Source organism: Doryrhamphus excisus, linkage group LG10 (genome assembly GCF_037039965.1).
Source record: "Doryrhamphus excisus strain RoL-2023G ecotype Guam linkage group LG10, RoL_Dexc_Guam_v1.1, whole genome shotgun sequence".
NCBI lineage: Eukaryota > Metazoa > Chordata > Actinopteri > Syngnathiformes > Syngnathidae > Doryrhamphus > Doryrhamphus excisus.
The window spans coordinates 4,861,206-4,883,038 of NC_136366.1; the positions used below are offsets into that span (position 1 = coordinate 4,861,206).

Consider the following 21,833-nt stretch of genomic DNA (forward strand, 5'->3'; position numbering starts at 1 on the left):
ATTTTCTTGCGCACAACTATCTAAAACAAACTAAAGTATCAAAACAATACTGATGACAGTCATAAAGCTACTGATGTGTCCTTCTGCTTGTTGCAAATAGACATCTTTTTTTCATTTATTTTGACCTATTTGGTGGGGCTCCTGACTGTCAGGGCCCGTGGAATTGTCCTACACCCACCCACTCACCCACCGCATCATTGCTGAAGTATCAGCAATTCAATAAAGAAGGTATTGCTATTGTTTTCTACATGTAAAACCAGGGGAGAATTCAGGAATTATGGGCCTCATGAGTTCTTCAAGAGTTCCTCAGTAACTACTCTAAATGTATGTGACATAGTTCCTCAGTAACACCTCTACTCATTAGTTCTTCATGAGTTCTCCAGTAACTACTCTAAATGTATGTGCCATAGTTCCTCATTAGTTCTTCATGAGTTCCTCAGTAACTACTCTAAATGTATGTGCCATAGTTCCTCAGTAACATCTCTACTCATTAGTTCCTCATTAGAGCTTCATGACGTCCTCAGTAACTACTCTAAATGTATGTGCCATAGTTCTTGAGTAACACCTCTACTCATTAGTTCCTCGTTAGTTCTTCATTAGTTATTCAGTAACTACTCTAAATGTATGTGCCATAGTTCCTCAGTAACACCTTTACTCATTACTTTCTCATTAGTTCTTCACGAGTTCCCCAATAACTACTCTAAATGTATGTGCCATAGCTCCTCAGTAACACCTCTACTCATTAGTTCTTCATGAGTTCCTCAGTAACTACTCTAAATGTATTTGCCATAGTAGTTCCTCAGTAACACCTCTACTCATTAGTTCTTCATGAGTTCCCCAGTAGCTACTCTAAATGTATGCGCCATAGTTCCTCAGTAACACCTTTACTCATTAGTTTCTCATTAGTTCTTCATGGGTTCCCCAATAACTACTCTAAATGTATGTGCCATAGTTCCTCAGTAACACCTCTACTCATTGGTTCCTCATTAGTTCTTCATGAGTTCCTCAGTAACTACTCTAAATGTATGTGCCATAGTTCCTCAGTAACACCTCTACTCATTAGTTCCTCAATTCCTCAGTAACTACTCTAAATGTATGTGCCATAGTTCCCCACTAACACCTCTACTCATGAGTTCATCAATTCCTCAGTAACTACTCTAAATGTACGTGACATAGTCCCTCAGTAACACCTCTACTCATTAGTTCTTCACGAGTTCCCCAGTAACTACTCTAACTGTATGTGCCATAGTTACTCAGTAACACCTCTACTCATTAGTTCCTCTTTAGTTCTTCATGAGTTCCTCAGTAACTACTCTAAATGTATGTGCCATAGTTCTTCAGTAACACCTCTACTCATTAGTTCCTCATTAGTTCTTAATGAGTTACTGAATTCCTCAGTAACTACTCTAAATGTATATATATCTAAATGAATATATATATATATATATATATATATATATATATATATATATATATATACAGATCTATAGAGTATGGATATTACGCATCTGTAATGTTGTAACAACAAAGACTTGGCGGGAGAAAGGTGACTATTTTCGCGAGAAAGGCGGGAGTCACGCGCACGGTTGAACATGGCGGTCCAGGATCCAGCCACAGCAGAGATCCGCGCCTGCTTTTCTCGCCGCCGCCCAGCGAGACGACGACGACCAGCTCTCAGCCGGCCGAGCCCGAAGGTTGCGTCTGGCGGAGGGGGAGCGTGAGCGAGGTGAGCGGGGCTACCCTGGCTGGCTTGACAGAAGAAGAGAAGGATTGACGTGTTTTCTCTTGCTGTTGTTTGTGCCGCGCCAGGGCGAGAGGCGGTGGAAGAAAGAAGCGAGCGACGTGGCCCCCAGTGCGCCTGTCATGTCCGTGTGGGAGCCAACTTGCCAGCAGCGGTCTAAATTTGCCGAGGAGGGAAACGCATACTGGCTGTCTCGCTGGAGAGGAGTATTATTAGCAGTTCTCTCTGGTATGTCAAGCATTTCTTGCCTCCAACGTGTAAAATAAACGCACACACGAGCGCTCTAAACCGTGTGAAAGTGCGCTTCTTTGCGCGTGTGGATGTTTGTTTTTTTAAATGTCCACAGCCGGTGCTTTAAAAAGACGGGCGGGCAAGTGCAAAAATATGACTAAAAGGGCGACGGAGGCGGTGTTTAACCCCCTTTCCTAGGTAGACACGGCACTCAGTTCACTAGGTTTGCCCTTTAAACCATTCACGCCAAGGAGGAAGCGGTAGTATTTGTTTTTAGAGCAAACTTCTTTTGCTCCTGTAGTCCCCACTCATTGTGTCTAGTGCTTGTTCCAGAACATGAAGTCAGGCGTGGCTAAAATTGCCATTTCAGAGAAGAAATGTTTTGGTTAAAAATCACCTCGGGGTTGTGAATGACGTTTTTCCCCCCCCCCCCACAGGGATTCCAGGTACTGGTTTCATTTTTGCTTTTCTTGATTTTCTATTTATAGGTCATGCACAGCCAACTGCTACACTCAAGCGGACAGGTCAAGAGTAAAATAATAGATTCTCAGAACTAAATTGTGCACCGGGTTCGACACCAAAACCCTGGCTCCCATGCTGGCTGTCACAAATCCCCGCCTCTACACCCTCAGCCATGCCTGCCACCACCAAATCCACCAGGAGGAAAACGGGCCAGAAAGCCGCAAGCACCAAACGGCAAAGCGGCAACTCAATTAAAGCCAGAGGAAGAGTTTCAGAGCAGCTCCAAACCAGGTCCACCTCCAAGGCTCAGTCAAGCCGAAGTCCTCGGGGAAGAGCGGGTACTCGGGTTTTCGGTGAAGGAAGCGTGTCCACTTCTAGGGTTAACCATGTCCTCGGTGTAACAGGATCTGTGAGGCTTAGGCGTTTGAGCAATGTGCCTGACCACTACGGAGAATTAGAGGACCCCCTGTGGCGAAGAAAGTCCCCACGGGGTATGAGGATATCAGCTGATTCCTGCTTGCCTCCAAAACCATGCAGAGGTACAAAAAAGACCAGGGGGACTCCTGGAAGAGGAGATGCGTTGAATCGCAGAAACCAACTCAACACCCAAATAGACGAAATAGCTTCTGATGTCCAGAAACAGGAACCCGGCAACGCTGAAGAACTTCAGCCCGTTTCTCTGAAAACTGATTTTCAGGTCCCGGCAAATAAAGGTGCTAAAGAGGGTAGCCCCCTTAAAGCGGATTCTCCGCCACATAGTGACACTTTGGAGGACTGCGTGGCGTGCAGCTGTGATAGCGACGTAGCCGAGCAAGACCACCAGACAAGCGTTGAAGGTGATGAAGGCGAGTCTGGGACCGCAAGCTCTGTTCTTCAACTGGAACCAAACAAAGATGAGCTAGGTGCTGAGCTAGGTGCTACTAAGGTCGACTCTCCTGATTTGGAAAGACCGGAACAGGAACATAGCCATGTCAAAGATGATGTTTTGGACTCGGGAGCGAATAGGACTGACTCACCTGAGAAACAGGAAGTATACCCACAAAGAGTTGCAGCGAAAACACCTCCAAGATCTACTGAGGCTGAACAACCGGTTGAGGTGCTGGCTAACGACCACGGTGACGCTCTCGCCGATACCGATGTATCCCACCAACGCAAGCTAGCCTCTGAACCTCTGGAAAAACAACACTCCACTGAAGGTCCACAGGAACAGTCACTAGATACGGTGCTAACTGTCCCAAACACAGCTACCTCAAATTCCACCAAAGTCCCATCCACCTCAGTGGACCTTCAGGGTGAGAAAGACATGCAAACTACCGTTCATGGTGCTAAGCCTCCAGTCCCAGGACCTTCTAGTGTCACAGAGACCAATCAAGTGCGAAGTACACCGGTTATTATCTGCAGGAGTTTCTGGGATCTGCAATCGCACACCAAAGATAGGCAACCTTCTCCAGAACCACTAGAAACGGAGAACTCTTTGCCATCGTGTGACCCGGTCCCCGAGGTGGAACCACCGCCAAAGATCTCAACTCCATCTCTGGACGGCAGCTCGGTGTTGTCCTGCAGCTCAGAGAGCACACGCTCCTCCTTCTCATTTGATACAGAATCCGAGCTCGGCAACGGGGAATCCTCGCTTCCGCCGGGACTGTCGGGGCCCGAGCGCGGGCGCCTGTCCTCGCTGCTCAAGGAACAACGTAAGGAGAGGAGAAAGCGTAGCAGATGTGGGAGGTGCGAGCCGTGTCTGAGGAAGATCAGCTGCGGCCGATGCAGCTGCTGCCTCAACCGCAGGACGGGACACCAGATCTGCAAGATGAGGAAGTGTGTGGAACTGAAGAGGAGACGGACATCGAGTCCGCTTGCGCTTCCTGCTGCACAGGTTAGACTTTTGAAATATTGTGTTTCCGCAACAGCGACTACGATAATGTTACCGTGAGAATTTCTAACGTTAGCTTGAAATGTGGCGCCACCTTCCTGTCTGACATTGGTTGGTGGAAAAGGGGGCGGAGTGTGGAACTGGAGCGCCTTGTGTGTGGAGGATGACCAGCAGCACGTGGTCGGAGTAATGTGTGTGTGTGTGTGTGTGTGTGTGTGTGTGTGAGCGTAGCAGGTGCTAGTAGCGTTCCACATCTTCTACAGCAGGGGGTCTCAAACTCAATTTACCTGGGGGCCACTGGAGCTAGGGTCTGGGCAAGGCTGGGCCGCATCAGGTTTTCCAAAAAAAACCCCAAAAAAACGCATTTATTAAAAACAGAAAAATATACATATTTTATAGTTTTAAGTTATAAATGGTAAATAGTTTTAAGTTATAAATATTTTACATATTTATAACTTTTTCAGTGCTTTGGTTCCAATTTTCTACAATAAAAGCTCTGATAAAACATTCCACTGTTCTCAAATATCTTAATTTTTATTTTTCTGCACAAAAAAGGATGAAAAATAAATAAACAAATCAAGAATAAAGAAAATCAATCAATCAGTAATAAATAATAATAATAATAATAAAACAGCAAATGATAAAAACTTAAGAAACCACATATAGTTGGTGGGTAGACAAATTATTTTTTTCAGATGAAAATGAACAAAGCATTATTAGAGCCCTGTAGACATGACAAAACACGACTATAGTCACATTTATACTCTTTTTATTCACAACATATTGCGCAACTGCAGGGTCTTGAGACACATGCTAACTCGCAGAGCTAGCGACCTAAACGGTAGCCTTCAAGTTATTTCCTTTAAACTTAAATAGCCAAAAACCTACCACTTCCACACGGATAGGGAGGATAACTATTAACAGTTATTTAGCCTTTAACATGAACATTAATCAAACGTAATAATTTTTTCTGGGTACATGATACCATACAGCATCCATATCAAACTAACATTAAACTTTCGGGGGCCTCAAACTAGTGTCCTGCGGGCCACATTTGGCCCACGGGCTGCGTGTTTGAGACCCCTGTTCTACAGGATGATGTGGCTGTGGTGTTACGTTGGTTGGCTTCCAGCACCGGGGTTGCTGGTTCAATCCTCATTCAATGTATTTATTTATTATTAAGTGGAAGTTACAACAGTCGTTAACGTCACAGACAGGAGAAAAAGGCAGCACTTGATTTGCTTGCCTGCATAGTACGGGTAACCTTTCCCCATTGGAGCATTTTAATAAGTTATCGGTTATCAGAGATATTGTTACTGTCATTGGATTTATTGGTATGATGTCATAATTCCTCCATACCGGTCCGATACCCCTAATATTTATACATTTCAACAACTCTCTTTAGGGCTGCACGGTGGTCAAGTGGTTAGCGCGCAGACCTCACGGCGAGGAGACCCGAGTTCAATCCCACCCTCAGCCATCTCTGTGTGGAGTTTGCATGTTCTCCCCGTGCATGCGTGGGTTTTCTCCGGGTACTCCGGTTTCCTCCCACATTGCAAAAACATGCTAGGTCCGAAATTGTCCATAGATATGAATGTGAGTGTGAATGGTTGTTTGTCTATATGTGCCCGACCAGTCCAGAGTGTATCCCGCCTCTCGCCCAAAGACAGCTGGGATAGGCTCCAGCACCCCCCGCGACCCTTGTGAGGATAAGCGGTAGAAAATGAACGGTACTCCAGTTTCCTCCCACATTCCAAAAACATGCTAGGTTCATTAGCCACTCCAAATTGTCCATAGGTATGAATGTGAGTGTGAATGGTTGTTTGTCTATATGTGCCCTGTGATTGGCTGGCCACCAGTCCAGGGTGTACCCCGCTTCTTGCAATGAGTCAGCTGGGATAGGTTCCAATCCTAGTGAGGACAAGTGGCATAGAAATTGGATGGATGGATATAACGCAAACGTTGGATGCATGGTCGTCTTTTAGCATTAGCATCATCATCCTGGAAAAGAGCCAGGAAGCTTTAAAACAACGTAACATTACCAGAATTACACACATACTACTGATTAATAGAATGATTTTGGACCCGAGTTCAGATTTCGGCACAAGCCAGCCTCTGTTACTTGCCAAAAACACGTCTATGTCTGAATCAAGTCCTCTTCTCCGTGCTCCAGAGCCACGAGAGTCACTTCAGCATGATGAGAATGACATACTCCTGATTTAATGGGATTATTTTGGCCTCACATTTGTTGAGGGTTCGGATATCCACACAAGCGACTGCTCTGTTTTAGCCAGAAACATGCCTACTATCTCTGCATGTTGCTCACACTATTTTTGTTTTGCTTTTTAATAACCAATATATTGTGCAAGTGGTTAGCGCGTAGACCTCACAGCTAGGAGGACCAGGGTTCGATTCCACCCTGGGCCATCTCTGTGTGGAGTTTGCATGTTCTCCCCTGTGCATGCGTGTGTTTTCTCCGGGTACTCCGGTTTCCTCCCACATTCCAAAAACATGCTAGGTTAATTGGCCACTCCAAATTTTCCGTAGGTATGAATGTGAGTGTGAATGGTTGTTTGTCTATATGTGCCCTGTGATTGGCTGGCCACCAGTCCAGGGTGTACTCCGCCACTCGCCCGAAGACAGCTGGGATAGGCTCCAGCACCACCCGTGACCCTCGTGAGGATAGGCGGTAGAAAATGAATGAGTTCTCCTCCTATTTTGTGTGGAAGTGGTAACTTTCTGGCTTCTTATTTTGTCTTTCCCCACCCTCGGCCATCTCTGTGTGGAGTTTGCATGTTCTCCCCGTGCATGCGTGGGTTTTCTCCGGGTACTCCGGTTTCCTCCCACATTCCAAAAACATGCTAGGTTAATTGGCCACTCCAAATTGTCCATAGGTATAAATGTGAGTGTGAATGGTTGTTTGTCTATATGTGCCCTGTGATTGGCTGGCCACCAGTCCAGGGTGTAGCCTGCCTCTCGCCCGAAGACAGCTGCATGTTGCTCACACTATTTTTGTTTTGCTTTTTAATAACCAATATATTAAGAATGAATGAATGAATGAATGAATAATCAATATATTTTAAAGAAAGGCAAACACATTCACAATACTCAACCCAATCCTAATGTTGCTTTGTGTTGGGCGTGTGTCACACAGCAGCTGTTTGCAAATGCGGCTAATAGGCCTAGCATTGCATTATGCATGTAACTTGTTTTGGGAATATTCTCCCACCATAGAGTCCAAGCACATTGTGTTTGTCTTTAATATGACACGTGCTGATTTGTGACCAGCAGAAATGTCCTCTTTTCATTGTTAGTAGCCATGTGCATCGCTCAATGGTGTCCATGTGGCTTGGGGGGAGGGCTCAGCTCCAACCACTGCGAGAGAGGGTCTGTGTGTGTGTGTGTGTGTGTATTGACAGAGCCCTTGCCGTCAGCAGAGGCAGATTAGGAATGATTGTTATATAACACCTGCAGGATCACTTAGTGCAGACCTTTGTGCGCCATGGCGTGGAGAACGGGAAGGGACAAAAGAGGCAAACATATTATTAGGAACGTCCCGAAATGTGGGTCAGTGTGGCTCGTTTGCAGTGCTACACTTTGTTTATATCCTCACGTGCACACACACACACACACACTTGTAGATCCCGCTCCATTCGGATCTGGCTACTTCCTCCATTGCTCCTAGCTGACATTAGCGCTCATATGTTTATGTATATGTATCTTTCTCCAATCTGTGCGTTTAGAAACTAATTTTCCCATTGAAAATAGAAATAGGCGGTGTAGTGGTTAGCACGCAGACCTCACAGCTAGGAGACCAGGGTTCAATTCCACCCTCGGCCATCTCTGTGTGGAGTTTGCATGTTGATCCGAAACACCAGTGTGACAACAAATAAGACATCAGGAAGTGGCAAACACTTTTCCTAACCCCCATATGTACGTAGGTTTGAGCATCATTATGACCATTATTAGTCAAAACTGGGCTGCACGGCGGTCGGGTGGTTAGCACGCAGACCCGAGTTCAATACCACCCTCGGCCATTTTTGTGTGGAGTTTGCATGTTCTCCCTGTGCACGCGTGGGTTTTCTCCGGGTACTCCGGTTTCCTCCCACATTCCAAAAACATGCTAGGTTAATTAGCCACTCCAAATAGTCCATAGGTATGAATGTGAGTGTGAATGGTTGTTTGTCTATATGTGCCTTGTGATTGGTGAGGAAAAAGCGGTAGAAAATGAATGAATGAATGAAAATACTGTATTGCCACGATCAAATTTCATTTGTACTGCGTTCCACTCTCCTGCACTCTCTGTGTATGCTAGCATGTGGTGGCACCCATTGAAATAATTGGACAAAAAGGCTCACTCCGTTCATGTTATTTGCTGAAACCAATGCACAGAGTGAACCCTCTTAGCACAGAAGCATAAAACAGACACGGATGCACACGGTATATTGAGAACCGTGGAGTTCATTTGCATTTATTGGGTGATGAATCATTATTTTATTATAATCCCAGGCCTAGTGCCCATAAAAGATGTTTTTTTTTTAAATCTGACAATCTCACAAGACCTTGTGACATGAGCTCTTGTGACACCCCTAGTAATAACTGAAATGAATGAATAACAAGGCATCATGCGATTCATGTCGCAGATGCCATTTTTAAACTTTCTTAGCTACTGCATGGGATGAGGGGGGGCAGGGTGCTCACTTAAGCATGTGTATAATCTACCCTCTTCCTGCGCAATTATTTTTTTAAACACCGGTAGTCCCATAAAAACCTGTAATGACCGCATTACATGTTACCGATGCTGTAGAAAACACAAAAATGCTAAAGCTACTAACCTCTTTTGTTGACAAACTTGGACTGTCCAGTCTCTACTTCCGGATCAGATTCAGGATCCAGCACATATGGCTGTATGTTAATACAGCCGACATTCTAAAAATATACATCGCCGTTTATTATCAACTCCTATACCGTTTATCATCTCCGAACAAGTTGTGCTGTTTTGGCGGGAAGCGCAAATCATATATCATCGCAAATAGAGCTGGAATAGGTGCAGATTCTGGAAGATCTAGAAGGTTATTGTATGTAGCTGCTCTATAGGACTCCACAACTCAATACAATGAGCTTGAAAAATGATCATAACAGGTCCCTTTTAATGTAAAGAATAGGTGCAGATTCTGGAAGATCTAGAAGGTTATTGTATGTAGCTGCTCTATAGGAGTCCACAACTCAATACAAAGGGCTTGAAATATGATCATAACAGGTCCATTTTAATGTAAAGAATAGGTGCAGATTCTGGAAGATCTAGAAGGTTATTGTATGTAGCTGCTCTATAGGAGTCCACAACTCAATACAAAGGGCTTGAAATATGATCATAACAGGTCCATTTTAATGTAAAGAATAGGTGCAGATTCTGGAAGATCTAGAAGGTTATTGTACGTAGCTGCTCTATAGGAGTCCACAACTCAATACAAAGGGCTTGAAATATGATCATAACAGGTCCCTTTTAATGTAAAGAATAGGTGCAGATTCTGGAAGATCTAGAAGGTTATTGTATGTAGCTGCTCTATTGGAGTCCACAACTCAATACAAAGGGCTGAAATATGATCATAACAGGTCCCTTTTAATGTAAAGAATATGTGCAGATTCTGGAAGATCTAGAAGGTTATTGTATGTAGCTGCTCTATAGGAGTCCACAACTCAATACAAAGGGCTTGAAATATGATCATAACAGGTCCCTTTTAATGTAAAGAGCGTTTTACATTGTTTACTTACGACAAACTAAAAACTAAAATGGATTTGGTTGATTTCTAATCAACCAAATTTTAGCTCATAGCAACTCCTAGCAAGAAAATTTGTCTGAGAGACAGCTCAAAAACTTGTGATCTACAACACTAAACATTCTAAACCTAAACATCACCGGTTATTATCAACTTTTATCATCTCTGAACAAGTTGTGCTGTTTTGGCGGGAATCATATATCATTGCAAATACAGCTGGAATAGGCGCAGATTCTGGAAGATCTAGAAGGTTATTGTATGTAGCTGCTCTATAGGAGTCCACAACTCAATACAAAGGGCTGAAATATGATCAGAACAGGTCCCTTTTAATGTAAAGAGCGTTTTACATTGTTTACTTACGACAAACTAAAAAATAAAATGTATTTCATAAGGCTCTAATTAACCAAATTTTAGCTTATAGCAACTCCTAGCAAGAAAATTTGTCTGAGACAGCTCTTATCTCCAAAAACTTGTGATTTCCAACACTCGCAACTCAAGGCACCAACATAATTTGGTAATTTCATTCAACAAGTTGAGTGGGGAAAGCGAGATGTGTAATAATAGAGCAATATGTCGATATTGCCACTGGCCGGTCTTGCTGATCAAGCTCACACACCCTTCCTCCAAACGTCTCCTCGACAGGATTGTGAAAAAGGGCAGAGGCCAAGCGGAGCGTCTCGTGTAGCGGCATGTCGATAGCTGTTCCTGTTTTCCACGCAGCGAGCGATGACGCCCGCTGTGGTTTGTTTTGGTCACAATAAAGTAGCTCGCTGATTCCACGCCTGGCCAACCCAAAATATGCCGGGAACAATTTGGCAAACAAAAGCAGTCGGTCTGCTCGATGCGAGAGTTGGAGGTTTTTTCCTATTTTCAAAAATGTCTGCTTTCACTCAAGCTTGATGGTTCCCTCATGGCCGTCAAGATGAGTTTGGAACTTTGCCCTGAAGGCACCTTTTCTTTCGACATTTCAGCAAAACAGCCCGAACCTGCTAAACCTTTTATTGATGGATGAGCACATAGAATTAATATCGCTAATATTCCCTTCTGGTGCTATTGATACACATGGCCATCATCACCATCATCTGCTTCAAACCAACGGGGAAATGACCTATTTTGAAAACATTCTGTTGCTCACGTCAGCCAGAGATAGATGTCTGGAAATGAAGCACACATCCCTCCAGACCAATAAGTCACTACATCAAGTGCATGTTGCATTTTTTATAATGATATACATGTCTTTAAATGGGAACATCTGCAAAATACTATATATCACCAGTACAGTAGATTCCCATTGATGTTGCAAGCCTACCAGCGAATGGAGAATATTTGCTAGTACAGTGGAACCCTGGTTAGTGTGTTTTTTTGACGATTATGCCAATATTTTACGGTTTCAGCACAGGGAACAACGGCATGTAAGGAGTGAGCCCTTTTGGTGTTTTGTCTCAGTGGGTGGACGCTAGCATACATACAAAATGGAGAATAATATATTCATTCATTCATTTTCTACCGCTTATGCTCACGAGGGTCGCTGGGGTGCTGGAGCCTATCCCAGCCGTCTTCGGGCAAGAGGCGGGGTACACCCTGGACTGGTGGCCAGCCAATCACAGGGCACATATAGACAAACAACCATTCACACTCACATTCATACCTATGGACAATTTGGAGTGGCCAATTAACCTAGCATGTTTTTGGAATGTGGGAGGAAACCGGAGTACCCGGAGAAAACCAACGCATGCACGGGGAGAACATGCAAATTCCACACAGAGATGGCCGAGGGTGGAATTGAACCCTGGTCTCCGAGCTGTGAGGTCTGCACGTTAACCACTCGACTGCTGTGCAGCCGAGTTATTCTTTGTAATAATATAACGAATTACAAATCATATTAGTAGACTGCCACCCTCGGCCTTCCATAAGTGGGTCAAAAATGACCCGGTCAGGTTGTTTTCCGTATTCCTCAAAAATCATATTTGTGATATCATGCCATTCACATTTTTAACTTATCTTTTATACATTTTAAGACATTTTTGTTTTTGTGTTACTACCCCAACCTTCCATAAGTGGGTCAAAAATGACCCGGTCAGGTTGTTTTCTTGAAATATCTTCGTAATGAAAAATTGTTATCATTTCATATTCCAGGCATTCCTCAAAAATCATATTTTTGATATCATGCCGTTCACATTTTTAACTTACCTTTATGCAACACACAATGGATACTCACATTTTCTATTGTTGTACGGGGTCATTTTCTTTTTCAAAGATGGAAAAAAGTGAAAAATTAAGATGTTTCTAACATGAAATCATTCTTGTGTGGTTCTAAATATAATACTAAATATCATACAAGTGATTATTCCTAACCAAAATGGCAAAATCGGCATAAAAAACGCATTGATTCTAGTATGGGCCATTTTGACCCACTTATGGAAGACTGTAGGGTCCAGTCACTCGTGCATCTAAGGGTTAAACCCATCGCTATTGAAGACCATGCATGCATATCATAAGGTATAATTTAGGTGAGTCTAAGTCACCTCTGTAGCTTAGATTGGGTATCATTTGTATAAATAAACCTGCTAGCGTCCCGCCGGGCTGCCGGCAAGCTCATTTATCTCTCACGCTTGGTTCAAGCCCACTTTTCCTGCTGCGGTGCATTAGCCGGGGTAGTACCCCAGCTGAGATAACACGTGTGTCATGAAAACATTTACGGAGACGGAGAGCGTGTGTTTGGCAGCCCGCAGTGACTGTTTGCCGTCATTAAACAACATTGAAGCTATGCATGTGAATGTGTTATTTTTATATACTGTAGCTCAGGGGTCTCAAACACGCGGCCCGCGGGCCAAATGTGGCCCGCAGGACACTAAGTTTGAGGCCCCCGCCTTGATATGAAAGTTTAATGTTAGTGCGGCCTGCGCAAGTTTTGATATGGATGCTGTATGGTATCATGTACCCAGAAAAAATTATTATGTTTGAATAATGTTCATGTTAAAGGTTAAATAACTGTTAATAGTTATCCTCCCTATCCGTGTGGAAGTGGTAAGTTTTTGGCTATTTAAGTTTAAAGGATGAAGGCTACCGTTTAGGTCGCTAGCTTTCTAGTTTGCAAGTTAGCATGTGTCTCAAGACCCTGCAGTTGCGCAATATGTTGTAAGTAAAAAAAAGTATAATTGTGACTATAGTCGTGTTTTGTCATGTCTACAGGGCTCTAATAATACTTTGTTAATATTAATCTGAAAAAAATAATTTGTCTACCCACCAACTATCTGTGGTTTCTTAAGTTTTTATTATTATTTTATTATTATTATTCATTTATTACTGATTGAATTCTTTATTCTTGATTCGTTTATTTATTTTTCATCTTATTTTGTGTAGAAAAATAAAAAATAAGATATTTGAGAACAGTGGAATGTTTTATCAGAGCTTTTCTTGTAGAAAATTGGAACCAAAGCAAAGTTTTTTAATTTTTTTGTTTTTAATAATTTTTTTTTTTTTTTTTTTCTTTTTTTTTTCTTTTTTTTTTCTTTTTTTCCAGACCCGAGCTCCAGTGGCCCCCCAAGTAAATTGAGTTTGAGACCCCTGCTGTAGCTGCAGGTTGAACTTCAGACCCTCGTGTTTTACCCCTTGCCCCCACCCACACCCCATTGTTTGCAAATGAGACCCTTGGTAATGTAAAGCAAGAGTGATTTTTTTTTTCCAAGCAGACACTGCTTGTCAGGCCACTTCCCCCTCTACCCTTTAGACACACACACACACACATATAACACTGGAGGTCTTGAGAGGGTTGCCATGGTGACCTCATTGTCTGCCGCTGACCTTTGACCCGCCTACCTACTCTGATGGAGTATTCTCGGGGTCATAATGAGGCTCAGCGCAGATAACCAGAAGACACGCACCGCCATGGTTTAAGACTTTGAACTCACTAACCTGCATCCAGTTAATGAGGTTAAACAATTATCTAGACCAAACAACGCAGCGTTGCACTGCCTGGGATGTTCCTAAAACACCGTAGCAGCAGCTTTATAGAGTTAAACGTGCCAGAAACATTTCAGTCATTTCAATGAAAAGAGCTGATTTCCTGAATATTTTGGCTTAAATAGCCATTTTAAAATTCATTCATTTTTTACCGCTTATACTCACAAGGGTCACGGGAGGTGCTGGAGCCTATCCCAGCTGTCTTTGATTGGGCGAGAGGCGGGGTACACCCTGGACTGGTCGCCAGCCAATCACAGGGCACATATAGACAAACAACCATTCACACTCACATTCATACCTAATATCACAATCATTAGCAAAAAATAAAAAAAAATAGAAGGAAAAAAAACACGGGCTACACGGTGGTCGAGTGGTTAGCGCACAGACCTCCCAGCCATCTCTGTGTGGAGTTTGCATGTTCTCCCCGTGCATGCGTGGGTTTTCTCCGGTTATTCCGGTTTCCTCCCACATTCCAAAAACATGCTAGGTTAATTAGCCACTCCAAATTGTCCATAGGTATGAATGTGAGTGTGAATGGTTGTTTGTCTATATGTGCCCTGTGATTGGCTGGCCACCAGTCCAGAGTGTACCCCGCGTCTCGCCTGAAGGCAGCTGGGATAGGCTCCAGCAGGATAAGCGTGAGGATAAGCGGTAGAAAATGAATGAATGAATGAATGAACTTGTTTTTATTGTATAAATTATCTCATGATTATATTTTATAATTAAATGTGTAATAAAATATATTTATATTTTAAAATGTATTATTAATAAAATGTAAATCAAAACATAAGTATAATAATTATGTTGAAAAATATTTTTCTATTTGGGGTTTCCTCCCACATTCCAAAAACATGCTAGGTTAATTAGCCACTCCAAATTGTCCATAGGTATGAATGTGAGTGTGAATGGTTGTTTGTCTATATGTGCCCTGTGATTGGCTGGCCACCAGTCCAGGGTGTACCCCGCCTCTCGCCTGAAGACAGCTGCGATAGGCTCCAGCACCCCCGCGAGAAAAAGTGGTAGAAAATGAATGAAGAAAATATCTTTTTGAATAAATGACAAACATCGGTATTATTCCTAAACAGGAAGGCTAACATTGTCTGTGAGCTCGCACCATGGTCCCTCTTTTTTTATATTTACTCTGCCGACTAAATCTCCTACACCTCCAGCTGTAGTCTTTTTTTTCTGTTGTCATGTTCCATCCTTACTTAAGTGCTATGAAGGCCACAGACATTGGCTGTCAAAATAAGAGCGCGGGTTCCCCGCGTGTGGGTGCTTTCTCAGTGAGTCGATGCATGTCTCCTTCATTACGTAACATGTGTGGGACCGGGGGAGGTACAAGTGGTTCATGATTCGTGAGGACGCCGGGGACGCTGGCAACATTTGGGCATACCCATCCTGTACATTTAATGACGATACTTATTCGCCTCTTTTCAACTAGTCACTAGGGATGCTGATGTTGCCATGAAAGTGAGATATAGGATCATATATGCAACATGTGTGAGAACACGCAGCGATGATGGCGTGATGGCGTGATGGCGTGATGGCGTGATGGCGTGATGGCGTGATGTTAAAGCCATTCCAACCAAAGGGCAGATGTGTCCTGTACGTAACCTTCTTTCACTTTGTCTGTTGGGAAAAGCGTAAAAGTCCTCGGAGAAGCTTTGAAGTCATGCCACTCTCAGCCGAAAAGTACGCCCCCACCTCGCCCCCCCTCCCCCTGCAAGAAATGGCACACAATTAGATCCTTACTTTTCTTCCACCTCATCCGCACGCTGGTGTACGTTGCGTTTGAAGTGCACACGTGCTGACTCAGCATGTTGCACACTTCACACAAACTTAAGGGAGCCTTTTTCCTGTCTCATTGTGAACAGGCATGAAGGCCCCCAGGCGGGCGGGCGGCTTGCCTGTCGAGTGTGTAACTAACGTGTGTGTTTTATTCTGTTGTGTGTCTCTGGGTCAAAGCAAATACCGATGAACTCACACTCACCTTGAAAGGAAGGAGCAAGATTTCCATTCATCTCCTGTTTGTGTACAGCAAATGGAGTGGTATTACCCACACCAGGTGGCGCTACTGGGCAGGCTGGCACTGGCGCTGGCGGCGGGTTTTAGTGTGTTTGCGATTTGGAAGTGAAGTTCTGGAGTGGAAAGTGCTTTCAGTTGAACAGAAGAAAAAGATACTGAAGATACACCGCTCATATTCAGCAAGGATTTTTTATTATAGTACATTTTTTTTATCGTCGCAAGGCCTTCTCTGCTGGCCTAAACACTATCAGAAGTTGTTTTGTATTACAGGATATTGTATTCATTTATTCCCAACAGTCTATCACGGTATCTTTATTTATTTGCTTGCATCGTGGCCGCACTTCTTCCAGTACGTGTATGTGTGCGTATGCCCAAGGTATTCAGAACCAGGACTGCAGGCCCATGTCACTATAACATGATTAACAATGCCGCTGTTTCTTTAACTAGATTTAAAGGAAAACCCATCATTCACAATTCTTTTCTGGGCTTTCTAAAGATATAAAAACAGATAAAAAGAAGCAGCTAATAATGCACATAATGGAACGCACCTATTTGACTATGATAGCCTTCCGGAAAAAAAAATCCAAAATGGTCAACAACGCTCCATTTCCATAATGTGACCTACATATTAAGTACCTTGGTTATATTAACCAAGGTACAATGACTTTGTTATTCATTCATTCATTCATTTTCTACCGCTTTTTCCTCACGAGGGTCGCTGGAGCCTATCCCAGCTGTCATTGGGCGAGAGGCGGGGTACACCCTGGACTGGTTGCCAGCCAATTACAGGGCACATATAGACAAACAACCATTCACACTCACATTCATACCTATGGACAATTTGGAGTCGCTAATTAACCTAGCATGTTTTTGGAATGTGGGAGAAAACCGGAGTACCCGGAGAAAACCCACGCATGCACGGGGAGAACATGCAAACTCCACACAGAGATGGCCGAGGGTGGAATTGAACCCTGGTCTCCTAGCTGTGAGGTCTGCGCGCTAACCAATCGACCGCCGTGCCGCCCGACTTTGTTATTATTATTGTTATTAACGGCCAACAAATATGGTACTGACATTGGGACACCTCGGCACGCCACACTGGCTAGCTATTAGCTATTAGCTAGTATTAAGAGACCAGGGTTCAATCCCACTCTCGGCCATCTCTGTGTGGAGTTCTCCCTGTGCATGCGTGGGTTTTCTCCGGTTTTATCCCACATTCGAGAACATGCTAGGTTAATTAGCCATGCCAAATTGTCCATACGTATGAATTTGAGTGTGAATGGTTGTTTGTCTATATGTGCCCTGTGATTGGCTGGCCACCAGTCTCTCGCCGGAAGACAGCTGGGATAGGCTCCAGCACCTCCCGCGACCCTCGTGAGGATAAGCGGTAGAAAATGAATGAATGAATGAATGGTCTTCATCCCAGTCCTTGCTATGGTTTGCTGAATGTAGGCTATTGCTAGCTTAAAGGGGACCTATTATGATTTGTGCTTCCCGCCAAAACTCTCTGTTATAATTTATTCCATCCACGGCCCGCCTCCAGGCACGACCGCTCTCTGTAATTGGTTACACTCCCTAAGTGCTTCCTAACTTCCTAACCTCTGTGACATCACAAAGGAACCGTTATACCACGCCTTTTAAAAACGAGCGTTTTGAGCCATCCCAAACTTTTTTCAGGGCTCACTTCCAAATGTACAAATGTCCTGATTTGAAACTTTGGCATAGTTTAACACCAGAATACAACATTTGAACTGCATTTATAGGTCAGAAAAGTGCAAAAAGCATCATAGGTCCCCTTTAAAGGTGCTGTTTTTTTGATGTTCTATTTCTATTTATTATGAGGAGATGCCCAAACTGATTTTCATTGTTCCTCCAATAGTGACAATCAAGGTTTTTTTTTCTTTTGGATTATTTTGACTCTTTGAACATGAGCCATGAAGACCAGAATGTGTGCTTTTGACCACTGAGAGATGCATTTACATGAGCTTCAGCCTTAATGACATGAAGTATTGGCAGCGTTCTCATTTGGCTGGGCTGAACCCCCCCACCCCCGGGGCTTGGTTCCAGTGGTTTGGTGTGCAGATGTGTGGGTACAGTTAAAGACTGTTGCTGTGCCGCCACTTGCATGTACTTTATTTTCAGGTGATTAATGTCCAAGGCTTCTTCTTCTTCTTCTCCCTAACAAGAGCCAGGCTGCGTGTTAAAGAGGAAAACATGTGGCACGTTTAAAAGGCTGAAAGTGAAGGGTGTGGTGCAATATTGGTTATAGCAGTGAGGTATTTTCGGATGGAGAAATGAAGGAGCTCCTTCTTAGTCGGTCTATGAACTTTTCAGCCCACCCTGGTAAAAACACTGGACTGGACCATAAAGTGCATATTGGCAATGGTGGATGTGCTGCTTACATTGAGTGTTTAGTATGTCGGTGTGAGGGAACCATAATGGAGTTATGATCGGCCATTTTAATGTGCAGTTGTTCTCAGGGTAATGACAACATAGAAGTTGTGACTGCAGTGTAAAGTAGCAATGTTTCTTTCTCCACTCGTTTTATTGTTTGTGTTGGTGTGTAGTTTGTAGTGTTGTCATTGTCAAACCTGTTGGACGACTTGTGACAGCCTCCTCCAGTTGAGCTGTAACTAACACAAGAAAGCACTGACATGCCTTGTATAGAAATAGATTCAATAGAAATAGATTTCCGCCATTTTTTGTCCCGCACCCAAGATTGTAAGAAGGTTGCATATTTGCAGATAGTGCTTAGCAAAGTTGGCATGTTGATTTACTTTTCAGGCAGTCAAACGATATTTGATTGTGATTAATCACATCTGTTCATAGTTAACTCACAATTAATCGCATTTAATCGCAGATGGAAATAAGTTTTATTTTTAATAAGTAGGGGGAATCTCCTTTGCTGATAGTGCTTAGCAAAGTTGGCAATTTGATTTACTTATAAGGCAGTCAAACGATTAAAATATTTGATCATGATTAATCACATGAGGTCCTAGTTAACTCACAATTAATTGCATTTAATTGCAGATGGAAATAAGTTTTATTTTTAATAAGTAGGGGGAATCTCCTTTGCTGATAGTGCTTAGCAAAGTTGGCAATTTGATTTACTTATAAGGCAGTCAAACGATTAAAATATTTGATCGTGATTAATCACACCAGGCCATAGTTAACTCACAATTAATCGCATGTAATCGCAGATGGAAATAAGTCAGTAAGTACAGTCAGTAAGCATATTTTTGTATCGCTATTTTTTTTTATATTAGCATATTAGCTCTTAAACTCGCCCCCAAACATTCAGAAAATACAAAATGTGAGCGAGTGAGACCTCTCACACTGACACAAACATGTTTTTGTTTATTTTTAATAAGTAGGGGGAATCTTTTTGTGGTAAACGATTCGATGTGAAATTACGATAATTACATAAAATTTTATATAAAAGGATATAATTTCAGAACTTTGGGCCATTAGTTTAAAAAATACAGTCAGTAAGCATATTTTTGTATGACTATTTTTCTTTATTATTAGCATATTAGCTCTTAAACTCGCCCCCAAAAATTCATTCATTTTCTACCGCTTTTCCTCATGGGGGTGCTGGAGCCTATCCCAGCTGTCTTCGGGCGAGAGGCGGGGTACACCCTGGACTGATCACAGTGCAGCCCCCAAACATTCAGTGAATACAAAATGTGAGCGAGTGAGACCTCTCACACTGACAACATGTTTTTGTTTATTTGTGTCAGCTCAAAATAAGATTTATGATACTGGTTTTAAAGTCTAATTGTTTGTGATTAAAAAGCTTATTTAGGAAAATTCAGAAGGGATTATTATTAAGAATTAAGAATTGCCTCACTGCACCTTTCCTTCATGAAATGTACAAATGAAAATAGGGCAATAGTCATAAAACATTTCTTCCAAAATGCAAACTCAAAGTCATTCCATTTCTCTTTTAAAACACATTAAAATACATAGAAATTAATCATAATACTACAAAAAAATATTATTTTGGCTGCACGGTGATGAGTGGTTAGCATCTAGGCCTCACAGTCAGGAGATTGGAAAGACCTGGGTTGGAATCTCCGCTTGGACATCTCTGTGTGGAGTTTGCATGTTCTCATGTTCTAACCCGTGCGTGTGTGGGTTTTCTCGGTGTACTTTGGTTTCCTCCACATTCCATAAACATGCACGTTAGGTTAGGTTAGTGGAAACACAAAGCAATGATTTCCTCAATGTGTTGCACATTGTTTTCCTCTAAGCTGAGGTGGCCTCAAACACGTCCACACGCTCCAACTCCTCTCACGTTGTCCTGGTGTGACCCTGACGTCTCTCCAACGAGTGGCTGCTTTGAAACTTTTTATCTTTCTGTTTGGTTCCTCAAACTCTTCTTCAAGCAGGTCGTGTTTTTCCATGAGTGATGTCACAAAGATCTTGCATGCCGTGGCGGACGGGACACCCGATCATACTTTATTGCTGTGTCATAGATCACATGTCTTAAGTCAGGGGAAGTGCTTTCCCAAAAGAGGCCAGTGTCATGTGAGAGCATTTGAACTCCACCACACACTCGCTCATGTTGTGCTACCTGCTGTAGTAAAAGCCCACAAAAACACCGTACTGTACAGTACAGTAGACCGGGTGATTTACTTTTAACAAGTACAATGAAAAAGAAAATAAATATTTGTAACAATATATGGCAGTCCGCTAATATGATATCGACTACGTTACACTCTTCTCACGCTGTGTGTATGCTCACGGCCTCGCCTCCACCCACCAAGACAAAGAGACTGTATGACAGGTGTCACAATGTCTCACTCCGTTCACGCCGTTATTTTGTGGAACCAAGGCAGCTTATCCCATAGGAAATAATATAAATCCAATAAATATGTTACAGAAACCAGCTGCACACCGTCGAGTGGTTAGCGCGCAGACCTCTCAGCTAGGAGACCAGGGTTCAATTCCACTGTGTGGAGTTTGCATGTATGGCCATTCAAAATTGTCCATAGGTATGAATGTGAGTGTGAATGGTTGTTTGTCTATATGTGCCCTGTGATTGGCTGGCCACCAGTCCAGGGTGTACCCCGCCTCTCGCCCAAAGACGACTGGGATAGGCTCCAGCACCCCCGCGACCCTTGTGAGGATAAGCGGTAGAAAATGAATGATAATCAATTGTTTGGAGCAAAAAATTAAATTAAATTAAATTAAATTAAATTAAATTAAATTAAATTAAATTAAATTAAATTAAATTAAATTAAATTAAATTAAATTAAATTAAATTAAATTAAATTAAGGCTGCACGGCGGTCGAGTGGTTAGCACACGCACCTCACAGCTAGGAGACCCGAGTTCAATTCCACCTTCGGCCATCTCTGTGTGGAGTTTGCATGTTCTCCCCGTGCATGCGTGGGTTTTCTCCGAGTACTCCGGTTTCCTCCCACATTCCAAAAACATGCTAGGTTAATTAGCCACTCCAAATTGTCCATAGGTATGAATGTGAGTGTGAATGGTTGTTTGTCTGTATGTGCCCTGTGATTGGCTGTACCCCGCCTCTCGCCCGAAGACGGCTAGGATAGGCTCCAGCACCCCCCGCGACCCTCGTGAGGATAAGCGGTAGAAAATGAATGAATGTTCCAGAAACCAAACACATTAAACAAAAATACATTTTATTGACAATAATTACAATTTTAAATCCTTTGAATTGGCATATGGACAGAACTTATTGTTGATGCGTACTTCCCCTACACCCTGAAAAGGTTGTATTTGATAGTGTTTAT

The 21,833-nt window shown here is 42.9% G+C and overlaps 1 protein-coding gene across 1 annotated transcript in view; it reads left to right on the forward strand.

The window, feature by feature from the left end:
* Nucleotides 1-1,585: 1,585 nt before the first annotated feature.
* The window catches only part of tet1 (tet methylcytosine dioxygenase 1), a 41,775-nt gene continuing 21,527 nt past the window's right edge, over nucleotides 1,586-21,833 (forward strand). The window contains exons 1-3 of the mRNA XM_058054181.2: nucleotides 1,586-1,726; nucleotides 1,810-1,969; nucleotides 2,461-4,307. Of these exons, the coding sequence (XP_057910164.2) occupies nucleotides 2,607-4,307 (1,701 nt within the window). The 5' untranslated portion in view covers nucleotides 1,586-1,726; nucleotides 1,810-1,969; nucleotides 2,461-2,606. The remainder of the gene's footprint in view (nucleotides 1,727-1,809; nucleotides 1,970-2,460; nucleotides 4,308-21,833) is intronic.